General features: G+C 42.6%; 1 protein-coding gene across 2 annotated transcripts in view; it reads right to left on the bottom strand.

The window, feature by feature from the left end:
- Positions 1-20,013, bottom strand: part of Ctps2 (CTP synthase 2) — a 124,552-nt gene that overhangs the window by 14,196 nt on the left and 90,343 nt on the right. For both annotated transcript variants that reach the window (XM_027432733.2, XM_027432732.2), the window contains 3 exons: positions 17,224-17,279; positions 13,870-13,966; positions 3,572-3,716 (listed from right to left, as the gene is read on the bottom strand). In XM_027432733.2, the coding sequence (XP_027288534.1) occupies positions 3,572-3,716; positions 13,870-13,966; positions 17,224-17,279 (298 nt within the window). The remainder of the gene's footprint in view (positions 1-3,571; positions 3,717-13,869; positions 13,967-17,223; positions 17,280-20,013) is intronic.

Below are 20,013 nucleotides of genomic sequence, written 5' to 3'. Positions count from 1 at the left end.
GGCTTGTAGGGTCAGTCTGTAGCTGATGGCTTTCAGAATGAATTCTCCACTACTAACTTGAATCAGGTCGCTTTTCTCAATCTACATTGTTTGTATAATGTGATTTATGATGACTACTGCTTTCCTTCCAGGCAACTGGAATTTTGATGGATAGCAGGCAGAGAACATGTGTGTGACCAGCCCTTAGTAAAAATCCCCCAACTCCAAGTCTCAAATGAAGTTATATGGACAGAAAGAACACATACATACACACACACACACACACACACACACACACACACACACACACACGTATGTTAGTGCTGGAATGAAGGTGCACTTGATATCACTGAAGGGAGTAAGGGGGTACAGAAAACTTAAAACTGGACTTCTCCAAACTCTGCTTACATCTTGTCCATGACTGATCACTATATGCATGCACACTGTGTCAGTCATAAATATTACCTGTGAATAAAAACACATTCAGATTTTGACTCAAAAATTACTGAACATGTGTATATTCTTAGGTGGGACTGTCAAAACAAGGCTCTTAGTTTATTTTGTTGTTGCTGTTTAGTATTTTGTATTTTATATTTTGAAACAAGGTTTCAATCCATAGCTCAGGTTGGCATAAACCCATAGTGACTCACCTACCTGAACCTGCCAAGTGTTAGAATTATAGGTGTGAAGCATTACACTTGGCTGTGGTGGCAGCTGCTACTCCTTCTCCTCTTCTACCCCCTCCCCCCTTTCTTCTTTTTTTGGGGGATTGGGGGTAGGGTCTTACTGTGTAGTCCTGGTTGGCCTGAACTCAATAGTAGACAAGGCTAAGCCTCAAACTCAAAGAGTTGTGCCTTCCTCTGCCTCTTGAACGCTTGGACTAAAAACATGTACCACCATGCCCAGCTGCATGTGCTTTTAAATGGCACGTGAGGGTGTGTGCATGGAGGGCAGAGGACATCTTGTGGGAGTCAGTTCTCTCCTTCCACCAGGTGGGTCCTGGGAACCGAACTTAGATTGTCAGGCTAGGCAGCAAATACCTTTACTCACTAAGCATGTACTTTTCAGCAATTAATAAAAAAAAAAACCTTTGAAAAATACCACCCTAGAATGATATTGCCCTTGAGCCAACTGCTGTAAGCCTAAGACTAGGGAAAATTAGCCTTCAGCCATTCTGCAGATAACAGAGGGGCTGACAATTTAGCTCACCAGCTCTAAATCCCTAAACAATATTCTTACTACAACTCCCAAGTGCTCAATGATAAATATTCTCTACTGGGCAGAATGCAGAGGTTACAGCTCAGGTGTTCTTATTAAAGCCAAGAATGTTTACACTCTGCACATTGAAGACATAGGCTGCCCATGTGCCATACAGTTGAGTATCATCAGAGACAGTTTCAGGGGAAGGCAGTCATTCGTTCAGTGTTCATGCTCGAGATGTTTACAAGTAGTAATCTTGTTTGAAAGAAACACAGGTCTAACTCAGCTTCTATCAGTGTGTGGCCAAAGGACAAGTCACCTGCCATTCAAAACTCAGCAAACCCATGAAGGTGCCAGAGAGCAGTTGAGGTAAAAAGTCCTTTGTAATCCTGGTGTCTGTCACCATTCTTGTGGTTTGGGGGATTTGTTTATTGGGGTTTTTTTTTGGTGGGTTGGGTGTTTGTTTGTTTGAGCAAGGTTTCACATAGTCCAGGCTAATCTTAATGACCTTGAACTTCTGATCTTGGTTCTGCCTCCAAAGTGCTGAGATTAAGGCATGCATTGTCAAGCGGTGCAGCATGGTGCTACGTGGTGCTGGGCTCAAGCCTCAGTACTCATACATGCTGGCAGACATTCTACTGAGCTACATTTCCTAGACTTTTTTGGGTTGTTTTACTTTATTGAAGCAGGGTCTTGATATGTAACCCTGGCTGTCTTGGAACCAACAGTGTAGACCATACCAGCACTGAATTTGCAGTAATCCTCTAATCTCTGGAGTGCTAGGACTATGGGCATGTGCAAACACACCTGCCAATAATCACCATTCTTTATTGAGATCCCTGCAATATATCAGGTTTAGACCACCCTCCTCTGCTGCCTGCACTCACCACGTCAGTGGAGAACCAACTGTGTGCCGGGTAGACAGTCAGACAAAAGGAAAGGCACTAACTTGTGATTAATGCACAACCATAGAGGACTACAGGTTGGCTGAAATTTCAAAGGTCTCCATTAACAGAACTTTTCTTCCCTCCAAGACTGTATCTGGCTCAGCTGTTTCAGGCAAGTGCTCAACTATGGAGGAGCTTCACTCAGAAATGCCAGCCTCCATCCAGGGATCAATAGGCCTCACACAGCAGGTGGATAAGACAGCCAGACTACCCAAACTACACACATAGACTTGTTAGCTGATGCCTGCAAACAGCCAGATACTTATCAGTGTATAATTTCTCTCAGCCAACTAACTTGCTCCATTATCAATCACCTCCTTTCCTACAGGAGAATCTGGAATAATAGAGAACATAAGGTAGCCATAAAATGCCATAGCACACATGTGATTTGGAATTCCCCATTGGAATTTTCAATCTGAAACATAAACTGTGCAGCCTGAGGACCCAGGGATGTTTTCATCATATGAAATCTCTTGTTCAGAACAATAGCACACAGCCAGGCAATTTGGAGACCATATCTGAAACAGGAAGAATCTGGAGAATCTTAGCCTGCTCCTTATGGTAGCGCTCAGACACAGTTGGAAAGCTACTGCTCCAGTTAAAGACAGCAAAGAGTGATTGTTAATTTGGTAAGGCAGCAGGCATGTAAGCCATGTAAAGCTGTTCCTGGATGAATCCACAGAAAAGCAAAGCACTAGAGCGGTGAGCTTCTCTGAACAACAATGCCATTATAAGGCTTGTGTAACACAAGCTCACAGACATCCTTTGTACCAATGCTCCCTGATCTCAACTGCAGTCTTGCAATAGCTGTTTTCAAGGGTAATAGTCCAAGCAACATGCAGCATTACTGTGATAGTCAATCACTCTTCCTAAGTCTAGAATATTCTAAGTAGTTCCTTCCATATCTAAACTTTCTACACATAATGTATACAAATTATCAGAGGAGAACAAGTACAGATATAAATTCTACCCAAACTATTATTTAAATGTAATGAAATCTTAATCACTACCTTGATCTTAACAATTACAAAACCACAGCCCACAGAAAAGATATTCACCAACCCCATATCTGACAAAGGGCTGATCTCCAAAATTTACAAAGAACTCAAGATGCTAGTTTCCAAAACACCAAATAAAAGCGGGGTACAGAACTAAATAGAGAATTCTCAACAAAGGAATCTAAAATTGCTGAAAGGCACATAAGAAAGTGCTCAACATCCTTAGCCAGCAGGGAAATGCTAGAAGAAAACACTGGGGTTATGATTTATAAGATCTTTCCACAGGAAAGACTTTAGCCATGATACTAAAGAATAGAATGCAGAAAAAAATAAAATACATACTTTTTTCAAAACTTAAATTCCATAATGATACTAAATGTTGTGGAAAAGCTAAGATGTTAGTAACCATGCATCTTGGTCCATTGCTAGGAGCATTAAGCTAGTTACCTGGGTGACAGTCTGCTCATGTGTTGCAGATGGGCATTCAGATTGCCGGTTGCTGCAAGTAAGAGCCCCAGGTATGGAGGAGAAGGCTTCATTGGCCTAGAAGAAAACTCAGGATGGAACTGGACACCGATGAAATAAGGATGACCTGAAATGAAAGCAAGGATGAAGTGCTTGAATCAAACAGGCATGAGAAACACTAGAAAGGCTGCCATAAAATTGAATACCAACCCACCCTAAGCACCAAGGTGATTATTTAACTTTCCAACAGAGTTATTTTCATGATCCATTTTTTGGAATAAAATTACAAATTGCAAAGTACATTTCACTTACTAGAGACCTAGAATTTCTTTTTTTTTTGAGGTGGTGGTGATGGTGTTAGACAAAGAAAGTGAAGCAAGAGTTTTGAGTGCTAAGATGAAGTCTCCTTCTTGAACATCAGCCTACTTTTCTGTTTTCTTTTGAGATAGGGTAACATATAGCCCAGGATACCCTTGAACTGCTCTATAGCTGAGAATGATATTGAACTTTTGATATTCCTACCTCTACCTGCTAAGTGCTAGGATTATAGGTGTGTGCCACTACACCAGGATTATTCAGTGCTTGGGATTGAACCCAGAACCTCATCTATTCTAGGCAAGCATTTTACCAACTTAGCTACATCCCCAGCCCTAGCCTGCTTCTGGAAGGCCTTTCATTGTTGGCTCAATTTCTGTAGTATCCCTAGACTTCAAGCTACCCTCCACCTGAGGCTGGGGAAATGGCTTAATTGATAAAAGCATTTCTAAGCAAGCATGAGATCCTGAGTTCAAATCCCCAGCATCCATGCAAGAGTTAGGCACCACTGCTCCATGCCTATAATCCCAGCATAGGAGAGTGCAGACAGGAGGTTTTGGGGAGCTTCCTGGCCAGCCAGCCTAGCAGAAAATGAGGAGTTTCCAGTTCATTGAGAGACCCCATCTCATGGCCATAGCAAGCACACGCAAACACACACACACACACACACACACACACACACACACACACAAATTAATTGAGCATTCAATAGCTGGTATAGCAGCAGGCTGAATAGTTTCTTCATTGGAGCAAATTCTCCTAGACAGGTCTGACCTCAGAAAAATCCAGTCGAGGAATAGTCTATATGTAAACAGAAGCCACCTTGAATTGCCCAGCTACTCAGCTATAAGAGCTTAGCACAGGGAGTGATACCTTCTCTCTCAACAAAAGAAGAAAAGAGCTTAGTATGTTGGTGCAGGGGCATAACCCCAAAGGTGGAGGCAGGAAGACCAAGAGTTCAAGGTCATCTTTAGCTACACTTCAAGTTCAAGGCCATCATTGGCTACAGGAGACCCTGTCTCAAAACAAAACAAATGTCAGTGTCCTCATTAGTTTTCAATGTCAATGTGATATAACCTAGAGTCACCTGGGAAAGGGGAACCTCAAGTGAAGAACTGCCTTGATCACACTGACCTATGACCATGTCTGTTAAGAGATAATCTTGATTGATGAAGGAGGGCCAGCCCACTGTGAGTGGTACCATCCCTAGGTAAATGGGTCTGGGATGTATAAAGAAATTGAATATGATCTAGAGACTAAGCCAGTAAACAGCGTTTCTCCGTGGTTTCTGCTTCAGTTCCTGCCTTGATTTCCCTCAACGATGAACTGTGACCTTGGAAGTATAAGCCAAAGTAAACCCTTTCTTCAGCAAGTTACTTTTGGTCATAGTATTTATAGCAAGAAAAAGCAAATTAGAACAGTTAGATATAGTGGTACAAGCCTGTAATTCCAGCATTCAGGAGGCAGAAACAGGAGGATCACCACTACTTTGAAGGCAACCTGATCTACACTGTAAGTTCCAGGTAAGCCTCAGCTACATAATAAGATCCTGTCTCAGAAAAACAAAAACAAAATAAAATAAACAAAAAATGAAGGGCATTAGGAAATGGCTCAGCAGGTAAAATCACTTGCCTCCACCAAACCTGAATTCCATCCCTGGGACCCATGTGGTGGAAAGAAAGAATCAAAAGCTATCTTCTAACCTTCATATACAAGTCAAGGCATGAGGCCCACCCTTTACCCCTACAAATAAGTAAATAAATATAAGTTAAAAACACATAATAAACCGAAATTTATTTTAAAAACAAAGAATAGTCATCCACACTTAGAGAAGAAATTGAGCAATATAATTTGAAAGTAAAACACATTAAACATTATAGCATAATATCTAGGGATGTCTTAGAAAGAAAAAAGACAGTACTTCTGTTTCTGCAGAACTACAGAGAGATGCTGTGACAGAGATCATGTCATAGCCAGGGACAGACTATTTAAATGAATGGATCATTGCTCAGAATCATTTTATCCAAACAAATTCTCTATGTGGATATGAAGAATGATGAAAGAGTTTTTATTTTGATAATGCCCTATCAGTCAAACAAAGTACCTTTAAAAATAATGTTCTTAATCGCTTTTAAGCAGATTTTGACATTCTACAAATCTCAAGCCTTGTTCCTCTCAGAATCCTTAAGGGGCAGTAGAGACTCATGGCTGTGCTTCTAAAGGGTACTTAAGATCAAAATCTTCTGGGGAATTTTCCTTCATAAAATGAATTCCCTTGCAGTCAGCTTTTAAAAACTGCAAGGTTTTACAGCAGCTCTCATTTCCTTCCCAGCCTTCATTAAATCTGAAGGCGTCAATGGGAATCTAAATCTCTTTGAAGAAAGTGGCCTCTCGGTATTTGCTGACAATAAGAGAAGCAGGAGAATGAAAAGAGAATAAGTACTTGAACAAAGTAAACAAACAGTTGTTTAAGAAATACTCTGCCCTCTTCTCACAAGCCAAGATAGGCTGGTAGCCTTCAACAACAATCAGTGATCACACTTTAATTCAACATCAAAATGACTCCTGAAACACACCATTACTATTCTCATTCAAAACTACATGGCAACCAGACAGAGTGACTTACACCTATAATGCCAGCACTTGGGAAGGTGGAGCAGAAGGATTATCTCAAGTTGGTGGCTGGGCTGCATAGTGTATTTTAGGACTATTTGAGCTAATGAAAAAAAACAAAATTAAACAATAATAACCACCACAAAATATACTCTAGGCAGAAGACCCAATGGAAATAGAGAAAACTAAAATGCCTTAAAGGTGTGGATAGAAGAAGGCTACAACCTGAGTTTACTCCTTGCCTCCCAATGCCTAGATCAATGGTACTGGGCATGCTATTTAACCTCTCTGTACTCCAGCCTCCTCCATAAAGGAGAATTAACATCCACTGACCACTTTGTGAGGCCTACCACAGGCACATATGAAGTCTCTAGCAGGTGCTTTAGGATCAAGCATCTAGTGAGCATGCCAAATGTCCATTGTTTTCTTTCAGAGTCCAGATAAGAGGCTATTATGTTCAAGGCAGCCATCCCCGACATCAAGTCTCCTCCTGGTTTGGGATTCATCCTCCCCTGCCCCCCTTCTGTTTGGGATTCTTGGAGTACTCAAATAGATTATGGAGCATCAAAAGGAGAAAAATGGAAAAGAGCATTTAAATCAGAGAATTATGACATGGGCTGAGATGGAGAAAAAGTTGTCAAGTTGTAAAGAGAGTCTGGAATTCTAAAGCAAATAAGTTGAAAAAGCAGGTTCTACAACATCATTCTAACATTTTATTCTATGTATTTGTGTTTGTTTGTTTGTTTGAGACAGGATCTCTCTGTGTAGCCCTGGCTGTCCTGAAACTCACTATGTAGACCAGGCTGGCCTTGAACTCAGAGATCCAGCTGCCTTTGCCTCCTAAGTGCTGGGATTAAAGACATGAGCCACCATGCCTAGCTATTCATTTGTCAATATGGTCTCCTCACATAGACCTAGCTGGCCTGGAGCCTACTACATAACACAGAAAGGCTTCAAACTTGCAGTGATCCTCCTGCTTGACCTCCCAAATTCTGGAATTACAGGCATGCACCACCATACCCACCCAGTTCAAGCTACCATTTTGGAGTATCCAAACGTACTTCATATTCAACAAATCAGAGTGCTTTTTCAAACAAATTAGCATGACTAGACTACAAAGCCAGAGCCCTGTCCATCCTGCTTAGGAAGTACCAGAGATGGGAGAACCTAGAGGCAGGGAGGAACTTGAGGACAAGTCAGACTTGAAGCCATCATGTAGTGAGGCTAAGGTGGCAGGGACTAGAAGGGCAATCTCAAACACTTTCTCTGCACTGGTAGACATTGTGGCACTTGACAAGTGACTACAAGTTGGGGTGTGAAGGGGAGGAAGAGCTTAATAGTCCAACGTCAAGTTGAGTATCTAGGAGAATGGTTCTTAATCAGGTAGGTGGTGGTTCTTGATTTGCCAGTGTCTACAGATGGTTTTTGTTTGACTGGTTGATTGGTTGGTTTGGGTTTGGTTTGGTTTTTCAGACAAGGTCTTTTATAGCCCAAGCAGACATCAATGTACATAAGGATGACCTTGAACTGCCGATACTCTTGCTTCTTTCTACCTTCCAAGTGCATGCACCATCACACCTGGCATTGAGGTACTGTGGATTGAGCCCAGGACCTTGTGCATCCTGGATAAACACTCTGCCAGGAAGATATACCTATCCCCCAACTCTGTAAAGAACAAAGTAAAGATGGTTTTGAAACACTACAACTAAGGGGTAGGGGGAAGCAGGTCTGCTGCTAGTATCCATTGGCCAGAGGCCAGGGATGCTGACAAATACCACACAGCACACAGGACAGCCCAACAACAAAGAATGATCTTGCTCCAAATATCAAAGGCAGAGAGAGTAAGAAACTCACAGGAGAGGAGACTAATGGTACATTCATATAAATCATCTTGAGGAAGAATTTGGAGAGCATTTAAGTTTAGTTTGACGTAAAATGAACATGCCAAGAGAACATCCAGACAAACAAAGAGATCAAGAAGAAATTTCCCAAGTGTTCAAGTTTGTCAAATGAAGTGTACACCCATGGATCTAGACTGGGAGTTGCAAATATTTCTGTAAAGGGCTGAATAATAAATATTTTAAGCATTGCAAGCCATGAAGTTTCTTTCCTAACTATGGAACTCTCTTACTGCAACATAAAAAGAATTGTCAGAAGCAAGGTCACTCTGACCATTCCTTCCTTTGTGTGTGAGTGCCAGCATAAACTGTTGGAATTCCCATGCCTGAAAGTAGGTCATAATACCCTCATTCCTGCCAGGCATGGTAGCCCCCATCTGTGATCCCAGCATTTGGAAGGTGGAGCCAAGGACATCAGGAGTTCAAAGCAAGTCTCAGCCAGGTACTGAGTTGAAGAAGACAAGCCTGGAATACATGAGACTATCTCAGAAAAACAAAAACAAAAACAAAATCAATGGGGGGAGGAGATCCTCATTCCAGAGGGACTCTTCCCTCCATCTGTGAGGGAAGAATGCGGCAAAGAGAAGTCAAGAATCTGAACAGTCTTGCTGGTCCCTCAGCCTATTATGCCTTAGCACATTTCCACAAGACTGGCTATTCCTCTTCAAAGATAAGAATAAAAAGTTTTCCACTCGGGAGGCAGAGGCAGGTGGATCTCTGTAAGTTCGAGGCCAGCCTGGTCTCCAGAGTGAGTGCCAGGATAGGCTCCAAAGCTACACAGAGAAACCCTATCTCAAAAAACCAAAAAAAAAAAAAAGAAAAAGAATAAAAAGTTTTCCCTGGGTCTTTGGGTATTCATTTCTGAAGGCCCCTGTGTCACATGAAACTTACTAAATAGACTTGTTATGCTTTGTGATAGCTAATCTTGTCAACCTGACACACCTAGGAAGAGGAAGCTGAAGAATTGCCTCTACCAGAGAGGCCTGTGGTCACGTCTGTGGGCCACCATGTTCTTGACAGATAAGTGATGCAGGAGGGCCCAGCTCACTGTGGGCAGCACTAGCCTTGGGCAGGTAGGCCTGGTCTATATAAGAAAGGTATCTGGATGCAATCTTGGTAGCAAGTCAGCAAGCAGCATTTCTCCATGGGTTTTGCTTCAAGCACCTGCCTTGCATTCTTACCTTGGCTTCCCTTGATGATGGACTGTAATGTGTAAGATGAAATAAGCCCTTTCCTCTCTAAGTTTGTCAGTGTCTACCTTATTAATGTGTAAGAGTGGCCTACATGGTACTTTGGGGGATTGTTTTGTTTTTTTGAGCAAGATTTCTCTGTGTAGGCCTGGCTGACCTGGAACTAGCTCTGTAGACACGGTTGGCCTTGAACTCACAGAGATCCACCAGCCTCTGCCTCACCAGTGCTGGGATTAAAGACATACACCACCACAAACACCTAGCAGTGCTACTGGTTTTGTCAGCATGAATGCTGAAGAACTGAAAGGGCCATGGAGAGAAGATAAGACTTGATGCCATGTGGCAGAGTTAGAATCCCAGAAGAGAAGCCAGGGAAGGCCAGGAAGGCCACTGATAAAGGTGAAACCCCAGATGCAGTGAAGACCCCAGACTATTGGAGATTCTAGGACTTTGGAATAACAGCCAAGGATGGCAGCAAGTGTGGAATGAAGCCAGCCTGAACCTATAACACAAGCTGTGTGCTGTAGGTGGCAGAGAAGAGACGTGGGAATGCCCAAACCTTTTAGAGCTCAGAACGTCATGAATGAGTTCCAAACTGTGGATATGGAGTTTTTTTTACACTGTTAAGATTTTGGTTTTCCAACGAAATTAAAAAGTGGGGTGCAGAACTAAATAGGGAATTCTCAACAGAGGAATCTGAAATGGCTGAAAGACACTTAAAAAAGTGCTCAAAATCATTGGCCATCAGAGAAATGCAACTCAAAACAACTCTGAGATACCATCTCACGCCTGTCAGAATGGCTAAAATAAAAAACACCAATGACAATCTATGCTGGAGAGGATGTGGAGAAAAAGGAACACTCCTCCATTGCTGGTGGGAGTGCGATCTTGTAAGACCACTCTGGAAATCAGTATGGCGGTTGCTCAGAAAAATGGGAATCAGTGTACCTCAAGATCCAGCCATTCCTCTCTTGGGTATATACCCAAATAGGGCATGTACTTACAACAAGGACATATGTTCAACCATGTTCATAGCAGCATTGTTTGTAATAGCCAGAACCTGGAAACAACCTAGATGCCCCTCTATTGAAGAATGGATTGAGAAAATGTGGTACATTTATACAATGGAGTACTACTCAGCAGAAAAAAGCAATGGAATCTTGAAATTCGCAGGCAAATGGATGGAACTAGAGGAAACCATCCTGAGTGAGGTAACCCAGTCACAAAAAGACAAGCAAGGTATGTACTCACTGATATATGAATTTTAGACATAGAACAAAAGACTACCAGTATATAATGCTCTTCACCAAAGAAACTAGGAAACATGAAGGACTCTAAGGGTTAAATGGTCCCCAGGAATGGAAATGGCATGAACTCCCGAACTAATTGGGGGCATGAGGGTGGGGGGGGGAAGGAGCTGCTACAATAAGAGCAAGAGAAGAGGAGAAGAGGAGAGGAAATGGAGGGGCAGAAACATTGAGTTGGGGGAAGAATAGAGGAAAGAGAGCAAGATGAGAGAAACGATATCAGAGGGAGCCACTGTAGGCCCGAGAAGGGATCAGGAACCAGGGAGATCTCCAGAGACCTACAAGGATGACACGATCTGACAATCCAGGCAATGGTGGAGAGGATAACCTAAAAACCCTCCCCCTAAAATGAGATTGATGACTTCTCTTTATGCCATCCTAGAGCCCTCACCCAGAGGCTGATGGAAACAGAGACAGACATCCACAGATATACAATGAGCCGAAATCGGGAATTTAGTTGAAGAGAGGGAGGAATGAAGAACGAAGGGGTCTGTATTAGGATGGAGAAACCCACAGGAACTGTTGGCCTGAACAAGGGAGAGCACATCGACCTCAGATGCTGTCCAGGAGGCCTGTACAAGACTGATCCAGACCCCAGAACATAGATGTCAATAAGGAGGCCTCTGCACTCCAGGGAGCCTCTGGTAGTGGATTAGTATTTTTCCCTGGTGCAAGAAGGGACTTTGAGAGCCCATCCCATATGAAGGGTTACACTCTGGCCCTGGACACATGGGGAAGGGCCCAGGATCAGCATAGGAAGACTTGGTGGACTTTGCTGAGCTCCCGTTGAGGGCCCTACCCTGCCTGGGGAGTAGTGGGTGGATGGGGTTGGGGGGATGGGCTGGGGGTGGGGGAGAAAGTTTGGGGGTGAGGGGAGGGAGAGGGAGAAGGGACTTGAAATAAGCTTGTTCCCTAACTAGAACTAATAAAATAAAATAAAAAAAAAAAAAAAAAAAAAAGATTTTGGTTTTCTTTGATCTGATTGTACCTGAGCCCTGGTTCTTCTCTCTTCAAATAAGATAGTATATAACTCATTTGCTTATTTGTTTTTAATTTTACAAAAGCCCATAGTTAATCACTGTTGGACTTTTAAAGAGATACTGAACTTTTAAAGCATTAAAATTTTCAATATATTGACATATATTGTGATACCAACATGAGATCTTGAGAACAAGAAAGAAAAAGTTATGGTTTAACAGTCACATTGATGAGGGGTAGATTTATATAGCTAATCTTAGTTGTCAACTTAACACATCTGGGAAGAGGGAATCTCAGTTGAAGAAGTGCCTCCATCAGATTAGCCTATGGTCATATCTGTAGAATATTTTCTTGACTACTAATTGATGTAGGGGTGGTCAGCCTATTGTGGGCTATACCATCCCTAGGCAGGTGGCCCTGGGCTATATAAGGAAGCTAGCTGGATGTGAGTCTGGAAGCACGCCAATTAGCAGCATTCCTCTGTGGTTTTACTTCAAGATCCCGCCTCAGCTTGCCTTGATGATGGACTACACACATCCTGTAAAATGCAATAAACTCTTTCTTCCCCGAGTTGCTTTTGGTCATAATGGTATATCACAACAACAGAAAAGCTAACTGAAACATGGTTTTCTCTTTTATTTCTTTATTTTCTTCCAGAGTTTAAGACTGAACCCAGGGCCTCCTACCACTGAGCTACCTACCACTTGCTTTTCTCTTTTTAATCTTGTGTCACAGGAATGTCAGCCGTGACCTTTATAATGAGTGAGGAAAAGGTCACATCTTTCTACCCCTACACCAATCTCCAATAAAATTATTTATGGACACAGAAACTTAAATGTCACATAATTACATAATTATTTTCTCATACACAAATATTCTTTTAACATTTTTAATCATTTGAAAATGTGGAAAAAGCACACACACATGCACAAGGGGGGAGAGAGAGAGAGAGAGAGAGAGAGAGAGAGAGAGAGAGAGAGAGAGAGAGAGAGAGAGAGAGAGAGAGCTGACCCTTGTGACAAGCTAAGACCTCAGGCATACCATGTCCTTGCAGGGCCTTATGTCTTGTTAGTAACAAACGTGCTTTTGGGCCTATGCTTTCAGGGTCTCCTATCTCAGTCATATAAAGTATCTGTGCTACTTATTTATTTCCTGTAACCCAAGCCTGCCTCTCACTATGAGCCCAGGCTGGTCTTTAAATCAAAGCAATGTCCCTGAATCAAAACTTTCCAAGGACTTCGATTACAGGCTCTCCTCTGTGCTCTTCCTCAACAGAAGTCTAGTCTTTGTGGTTTTGTTTGTTTGTTTGTTTGAAGACAGGTTTTTATGTATCCTAGGCTGTCCTCAATATGTATCCAAGGATAACCTTGAACTTCTGCTCTTCCTGCCAGGATTACTTTACAGGAGTGTGCCACCTTGCCTAGGTTATACTGTGCTGGGGGCAAAACCTAGGACTTTGGGCATGCTAGGCAAGCATTCTACCAACTAAGTTACATCTCTAGTCCCTTGTTTGGTCTTATGAAAAACTCTAAATGCAGCAATTAGTGTCTGGAAATTCAGTGACTTGTCCAAGGTTGCCCTTCAAGCACAAGCAGCAGAAAGAGCCAGAAGAGGAGGTGGGACACCAATACAATAGACATCCATGATTGCCACCAAAAACAATGAGAAAAGCAAGGAGACAGTCAGTGGACAGTGAGCTGTCTGCTTTCTGCAGAACATTTAGCTTAGAGCTAACACAGGAGAGGGGAAATGGCAAAGATGCCTACTACTTGTACAATTGGTAGACTTGGGAAAATACAGCTATTGATGCTAAGTCCAGACTAACAGGTCCAAAATGATAAGGATTATATGCAATGTGTTTTCCTTGCTTTCTGAAGTTCTGTATGTATTTCAAGAGACCCGGAATTGGGGGAGGGGACAATGAACTAGATCCCAAATTAGTCAGCATGAAGCTTTCTAGAAACAAAGAACCCACTTACTTGTCAGTTCAATAATTTCCATCCTCTTCCCATCTACATCCTGACCAACAAAACAAAGGTCTTTCTTCTCAAATTGGTTGACCAGGTTAGGGTTTACCTGGAAATACAAGAAAGGCAAGTCTTTGAACTACAGAGCAATTCAAACAGTTAATGAAGAGGTCCTGCATCCATTGGTGGTTTTTTCCATTGCATTGACCCTCTACTCAATTTCTATATTCAACACCCCAAATCTAATTTTAAATTCATGATGAACTTGAGATATGAAGTCTAATTCAAGTCACATGAACCTGGGAGGTCCATGCTGCATCACTTAGAGACAGGATTCAAAACAAAGGACTATGGTACTGTAAATATTCTCAATCAGAACCTTGAAACCAACTACTTATAGACATCCCTGTATCTGCTGCTTCCCTGAGTTAAGTATACTTAACAATCTGATGGCTAATCTTCACTGTCAGTCTAACTGGATTTAGAATTATTGGGGAAACATACTTCTCGGCATGTGTATGGGGGTGTTGCCAAAGAGTTACTAAGAAGGTAATACCCATCCTGATATAAGCACCACTACCCCATGGCTAGGGACCCTGAACTGAATAAAAAGGAAAACAGGAGAAAATAAGCTGAGCACCAGCATTCCTCCCTTCTTCCCTCCCCTTTTCTTTCCTTCTTCCCTCCCTCCTTCCTGACTGCTGGCAAAATGGTATCAGCTTCCTTATACTCCCCCATCATGATTTCCTTATAATGATGGCCTATTTCTCCTAAACCATGAACCAAAATAAATCTTTCCTTAAGTTTCTTTTGTCTGTATTTTACAAAGCAACAAGAAAGTAACTTACATTATCTATTCCCAAATTCTAATTTTTAAAATGTGTATGTGTATAGTATGCATGTGTATAAGCATGTTTGCATGTTCATGGGTATATATGGGTATGGGTACATGTGCACAAGTGTACTTGCACATGGAAGCCAGAGGTGGATGTTGGGTGTCTTCTTTAATAGCCTACTGAGATGAGGCTTCCTATGAAACCTGGAGCTTGCCCAGCTTGCCCCAAGGATTCTAGCCTTCTGTATGCTGGGATTATAGGCAGGCCATCACAACTGCCCAGCACTTACATGGGTGCTGGGAATCCAAGTTGTAGTCCTCACACTTGTGAGGCAAGCAGTTTACCCACTGAGCCATCTCCCCAGGCCCCCAAATTACAAGTTTGACTGAGAATTGAAATTCTTCTTTCCTTTGGTCTTGGGATTCTTATCTGTCCCATTCCAAAAGCTGACTCCAATTGGCCAAGTCAAATATGACAAACCCATTGTGGTGGTTTGAATAAGAATGCCCCCTCATAGGCTCACATATTTGAATGCTTAGTCATTAAGGAGAGGCACTATTTGAGAAGGTTTAGAAAGATTAGGAGGTATAACCTTGTTGGAGGAACTGTGTCACTGGGAGGGTAGGCTTGAGGTTTCAAAAGCCCATGCCAGGCCCATCTCCTTCCCTCCTTCCCTCCCTCTCTCTCCCTCCCTCCCTTCCTCCCTCCCTCCCTCCCTCCCTCTCTCTCTTTCCCCGCCCCTCTGACTGTGAATCAAGATGTATCTTTCAGCTACTGCTCCAGCTCCATATGTGCAGCCATGCTCCCCGACATGATGATAACGGACTAAACCTCTGAAACTGTAAACAAATTCCGGAGTAAATGCTTTCATTTTTAAGAGCTGCCTTGGTCATGGTGTCTTTTCACAGCAATAGAATGGTGACTACACCACCCATTACTTTTGGCTGATGTGAAAATCCAGGTTTAAGGCTACCAATGTTCAGAATGGCAGTGTCAGTTGTACAAATTCAAGGACTGACAGGTAATTGAAGTTAAGTTAATTAGGACTAGGGATGTAGCTGAGTTGGTAGAGTGCTTGCCTAACACGCATGAAGCTAGCTCACTCCCAACCACTACATAAAACTGGTCATGGTAGCACATGCTTGTTATCTTAGCACTGGGGAGGTATCTGTTGGAGGACCAGGAGTTCAAGGTTATCCTCAAGTACATATGGAGTTCAAAACCAACCTAGGAAATATGAAACTATGTCTCAAAACATTGATTGGTGGCACAAGCCTTTAATCCCAACACTTGGGAGACAGAAGTAGGCCAATCTCTGTGAATTTGAGGCCAGCCTCATCTAACAGGCAGAGTTACATGGTAAGAAGATTTTGTCTCAAAAAAGCAAAACTAACAGACAAACAAAAAGGTGACCTAATCAGACTGAAGAAAAGTTCCACGATACTTCAGTTGCTGCTGGCAACCATCCTATAATGAGAGAGAGAACACTCTGGGCAAACCAGATTCACAGAAAAGGGAGGCCAAATGAACCATGGAGACAAGAGAAGTGCTGGTTGTACCGTGTTTCTAATTTGCCTGTGACCTGAGCTAATAAATGCCCTTACTGTTCAAATTGGTTTGAATAAAGAACAAGCAGAGATTCATATTCCTCAAAGCCAAACACAACATGATTGACTGACTAATCCCAGAAGGACCATTCACAGTTCCACATGCCATGCTTTGCCTGTTGCAATCTCAGCAGTTAACTCCTCTTAGTCATGGGGCACTAAGCCTCAAGCTCAATGTGAGCTTTCAGAAAAGGTTCCTGAAAGCTACAATCCACCATACAAGATCCAGAAACTCATTCCTGTGCTGGAAGGATTTGGCTCCTTGTTGAAGGTTATCTATCTTTCTCAAACCTGAGAAACAAGAGGCAGAGGTTAAGGAGGAATGGTAAGCTTGTTTTTGGTCTATGATATGGGATGTCTTTCGGAATCCGGTGAATATGTTTTATTACCACTGGTTAATAAAGAAGCTGATTTGGCCAATACCAAGGCAGTATAGAGCCAGGCAGAAAATCCAAGCAGAGATAAAGGGAGAAGAAGGGCAGAGTCAGAAGATGCCAGCAGCCATGGGGAAGCAAGATGTGAGGTAACAAGCTATGAGCCTCACAGACTAATAGAAATGGGTTCATTTAGTTGTAAGAGCTAGTTAATAATAAGCCTGAGCTACTAGGTCAAACCATTTGTAATTAATATTCAGCCTCTGTGTGGTTATTCGGGAATTGGCAGGCAGGAGAGAAATGTCCAGTTACAGGTCTAGAGAAGTCTTTCTGCTTTATCTGCTGCATTCAGGTTCTGTGATACCCTGACATCATTTACTCTGTTATCACAACAGTTTTCTCTGAAAGTGAGAGATGCTAGGGAAATTTAGCAGCCTTGCCTACAGGTATTACGAAGCTGGACACTTTTCCCAAAGGGCCTACTTACAATCGCTGGGGTTCATTGCACCAAGTATCCACATCCCTCAACAATTCAGATGAAAGGCATACCTCATACCGATGTCTGTGTCTTTCTTCTATATAAGGAACATCACCATAAAGCTTCCCTGTGAAGACATAAGAATGGAATTAACACTGAGTGATGAACTTCAGAAGCACATCCATGGCAAGAGTGTAGAGGAAAACTCTGTGATCTCTAACAGAGTCATGGAAAGGAGCCTACTCCAAGGAACAATTTAGATTTTCTTGTCTTCCAGTAGAAAATCCTGCAGCAACCCTCTTGTCCCTGCCTACCCAGTGCTAAGATTACAAAGCACACCCGCCATGCCAAGCTCTTTACATGCTCAGAGGATTGTAACACAGATCCTCACACTTACAAGGCAAGCACTGTACCCATGAGCCATCTCCCAGCCCCTATGCCCAATTTTTATGAGGTACTGGGGATCAAACCCAGGGATTTGTGCATACAAGTGAACCACTATACCAACTGAGTCACATGCCCAGAATCACCAGCATATTTTCTTATCTACTGTGCTGGCTGGTTTTGTGTGTCAACCAACCTGACACAAGCTAGAGTCATCAGAAGGAGGAGCCTCAGCTGAGGAAATGCCTCCTTGAGATCCAGCTGTAAGGCATTTTTTTCATTTAGTGATCAGTGAGGATGGCCCAGCCCATGATGGGTGGTGCCATCCCTGGGCTGCTAGTCCTGGGTTCTATAAGAAGGTGGGTTGAGCAAGCCATGGGAAGCAAGACAGTAAGCAGCTCCCCTCCATGGTCTCTGCATTAGCAGCTGCCTCTGGGATCCTGCCCTGTTTGAGTTCCTTTCCTGACTTCTTTCAGTGATGAACAGCAATGCTGAAGTGTAAGCCAAATAAATTCTTTCCTCCCCAACTTGCTTTGGTCATGGTGTTTCATTGCATAATAGAAACCCTAACTAAGACACCTACTGTGCACATTACTGCATATTCCACCTTAGAAATATGGTTTGACCCTAAAATTTGACTTCTGGACTAGGAGTGTAGCTAAGTGGTGGCATGTATGAGTTGTAGAGTGCTAGTTTGGCATGCACAATTCCTGGGTTTGGGTTGGGGAGATGGCTCGGCAAATGTAAGCATCTGCCTCAAAAACCTGACAACCCAAGTCCAGTTCCCAAATCCCATGTAAAAAAACCAAATGTGGTGTACATCTGTAATGCCATCATTCCTACAGCAAGATGGGGGGGGGTGAATGCAGGAGAACTGTCTGGAAGCTTTCCAGCCAGGTACCTTAAGTACAACTGAAACAAGAGACCTTCCTCAACAAAGTCAAAAGCCAGCAGGAAGTCAAAAGTTCTCTGGCCTCTATACGTACACTGTTGCATAATATGTGCATACAAACTTAATCATATATAAACATGTGCACATGGTTTGGCACATACGTGTCCACATACACAAGCATAAACACATACACATACTCCACAACTCTCAGAGACAGATTCTAGGATTGATTCCCTAGTACTGCCAGAGGTTTGGTGGGGGTGGGTGGGTAAAATGAAGACAAAGATTTAACCACAAAGAAATCCACTGTTGTGTTATTTAACAGATGGAAACAAGCTAAGCATTTAGACCAGAAGACTGGTGGATTAAATATCACCTCATTTACCTATGCTTCTTAATCAGGAATGTGTGGCTGCAAATCAAGCAAGGAGGCACTTAAACAGTCATGTAGCTGTACCACCATAGCTCAGAGAAGCACCTCCAGCAAAACCTTGGGCACAGCAACCTACAAGATGGATGCTCAATGACTAGAGGACCACATGAATAGGGCCAGTTCCATCAGCAAATTCCATTCAATTAGGTTACAATACTGGAACACACTAAGAAAGCAGTGACTATCCCCACAGCATTAGCCCTCATGGTGCAGATCCCAGCACACATCTAAGGAACAAAAAGTGCTGGAGTTGCTGTCAAGCTCTACCAGAATCAGGAGCCATGCTCTGTTCAGTAGACAGATTATCTATAGACTCTCAAAGACATCATGAAGCTGAAATAGGAAGTCTCAACTGAGAAAGACCAAATTAATGCCTTTGTGACTTCATTTGAGCTTTTAACTTGGAACAAAAAATACCAATTAAATGCCTCTGTGTGAGTGATGACCAAAGTCAAGCCTCTATTTGCAATTCTGCAGATACAGACAGAATGTGTGGTGATGAAATGAATAATAGTGATGGGTGGTGGTGCATGCCTTTAATCCAGCACTCTGGAGGCAGAGGCAGGCAAATCTCTGAGTTCAAGGCCAGCCTGGTTTACAGAGTGAGTTCGGGGACAGCCAGAGCTGTTACACAGAGAAATCCTGTCTCAAAAAATAGTTTTAGAGAAAAGTGGGGAGAGTTGGGGCAAAAGGCACCTTTGAGAGAGCTCTATCTGCTGTACTGCCAAAGGGTGGAGGTCATTTAGGATCACCTTTGTACTAAAAACTATTAGTTCATAAAAACCAAAGGAAAATGGGAAACAGCACACTGACACATAGTTGGAAAGTAGGGAGGCATTATACCAACTCCGTGTAAACTTCAGAAACTGCATGGTTTATGAAGTATTATCTAGCTTAAGATAGTCTAGCTTAAGTATTTGCTAAGGTGTCTATCTCACAGGTGACAGGAAGGGGGAAGGAGGAGGAGACAGAGACTCTGAAATCAAATTGAATGGCTTTAAACCCCTTTACACCATTTAACAGATGTGTGCCTTGAGAAATGATCTAGCATCAATGCCTCAGTTTTCCCTATATTTGAAATGGGAATTATGATTATCCATACTTTATAGGGTCATTGTGAGGAGTAAATAAACTCAAGTATTAAAACAGTAA

Source organism: Cricetulus griseus, chromosome X (assembly GCF_003668045.3).
Source record: "Cricetulus griseus strain 17A/GY chromosome X, alternate assembly CriGri-PICRH-1.0, whole genome shotgun sequence".
In the NCBI taxonomy this organism is placed as follows: Eukaryota; Metazoa; Chordata; class Mammalia; order Rodentia; family Cricetidae; genus Cricetulus; species Cricetulus griseus.
The sequence above is the reverse complement of the archived record's forward strand: the minus strand, read 5'-3'. Positions and strand labels throughout refer to the sequence as shown.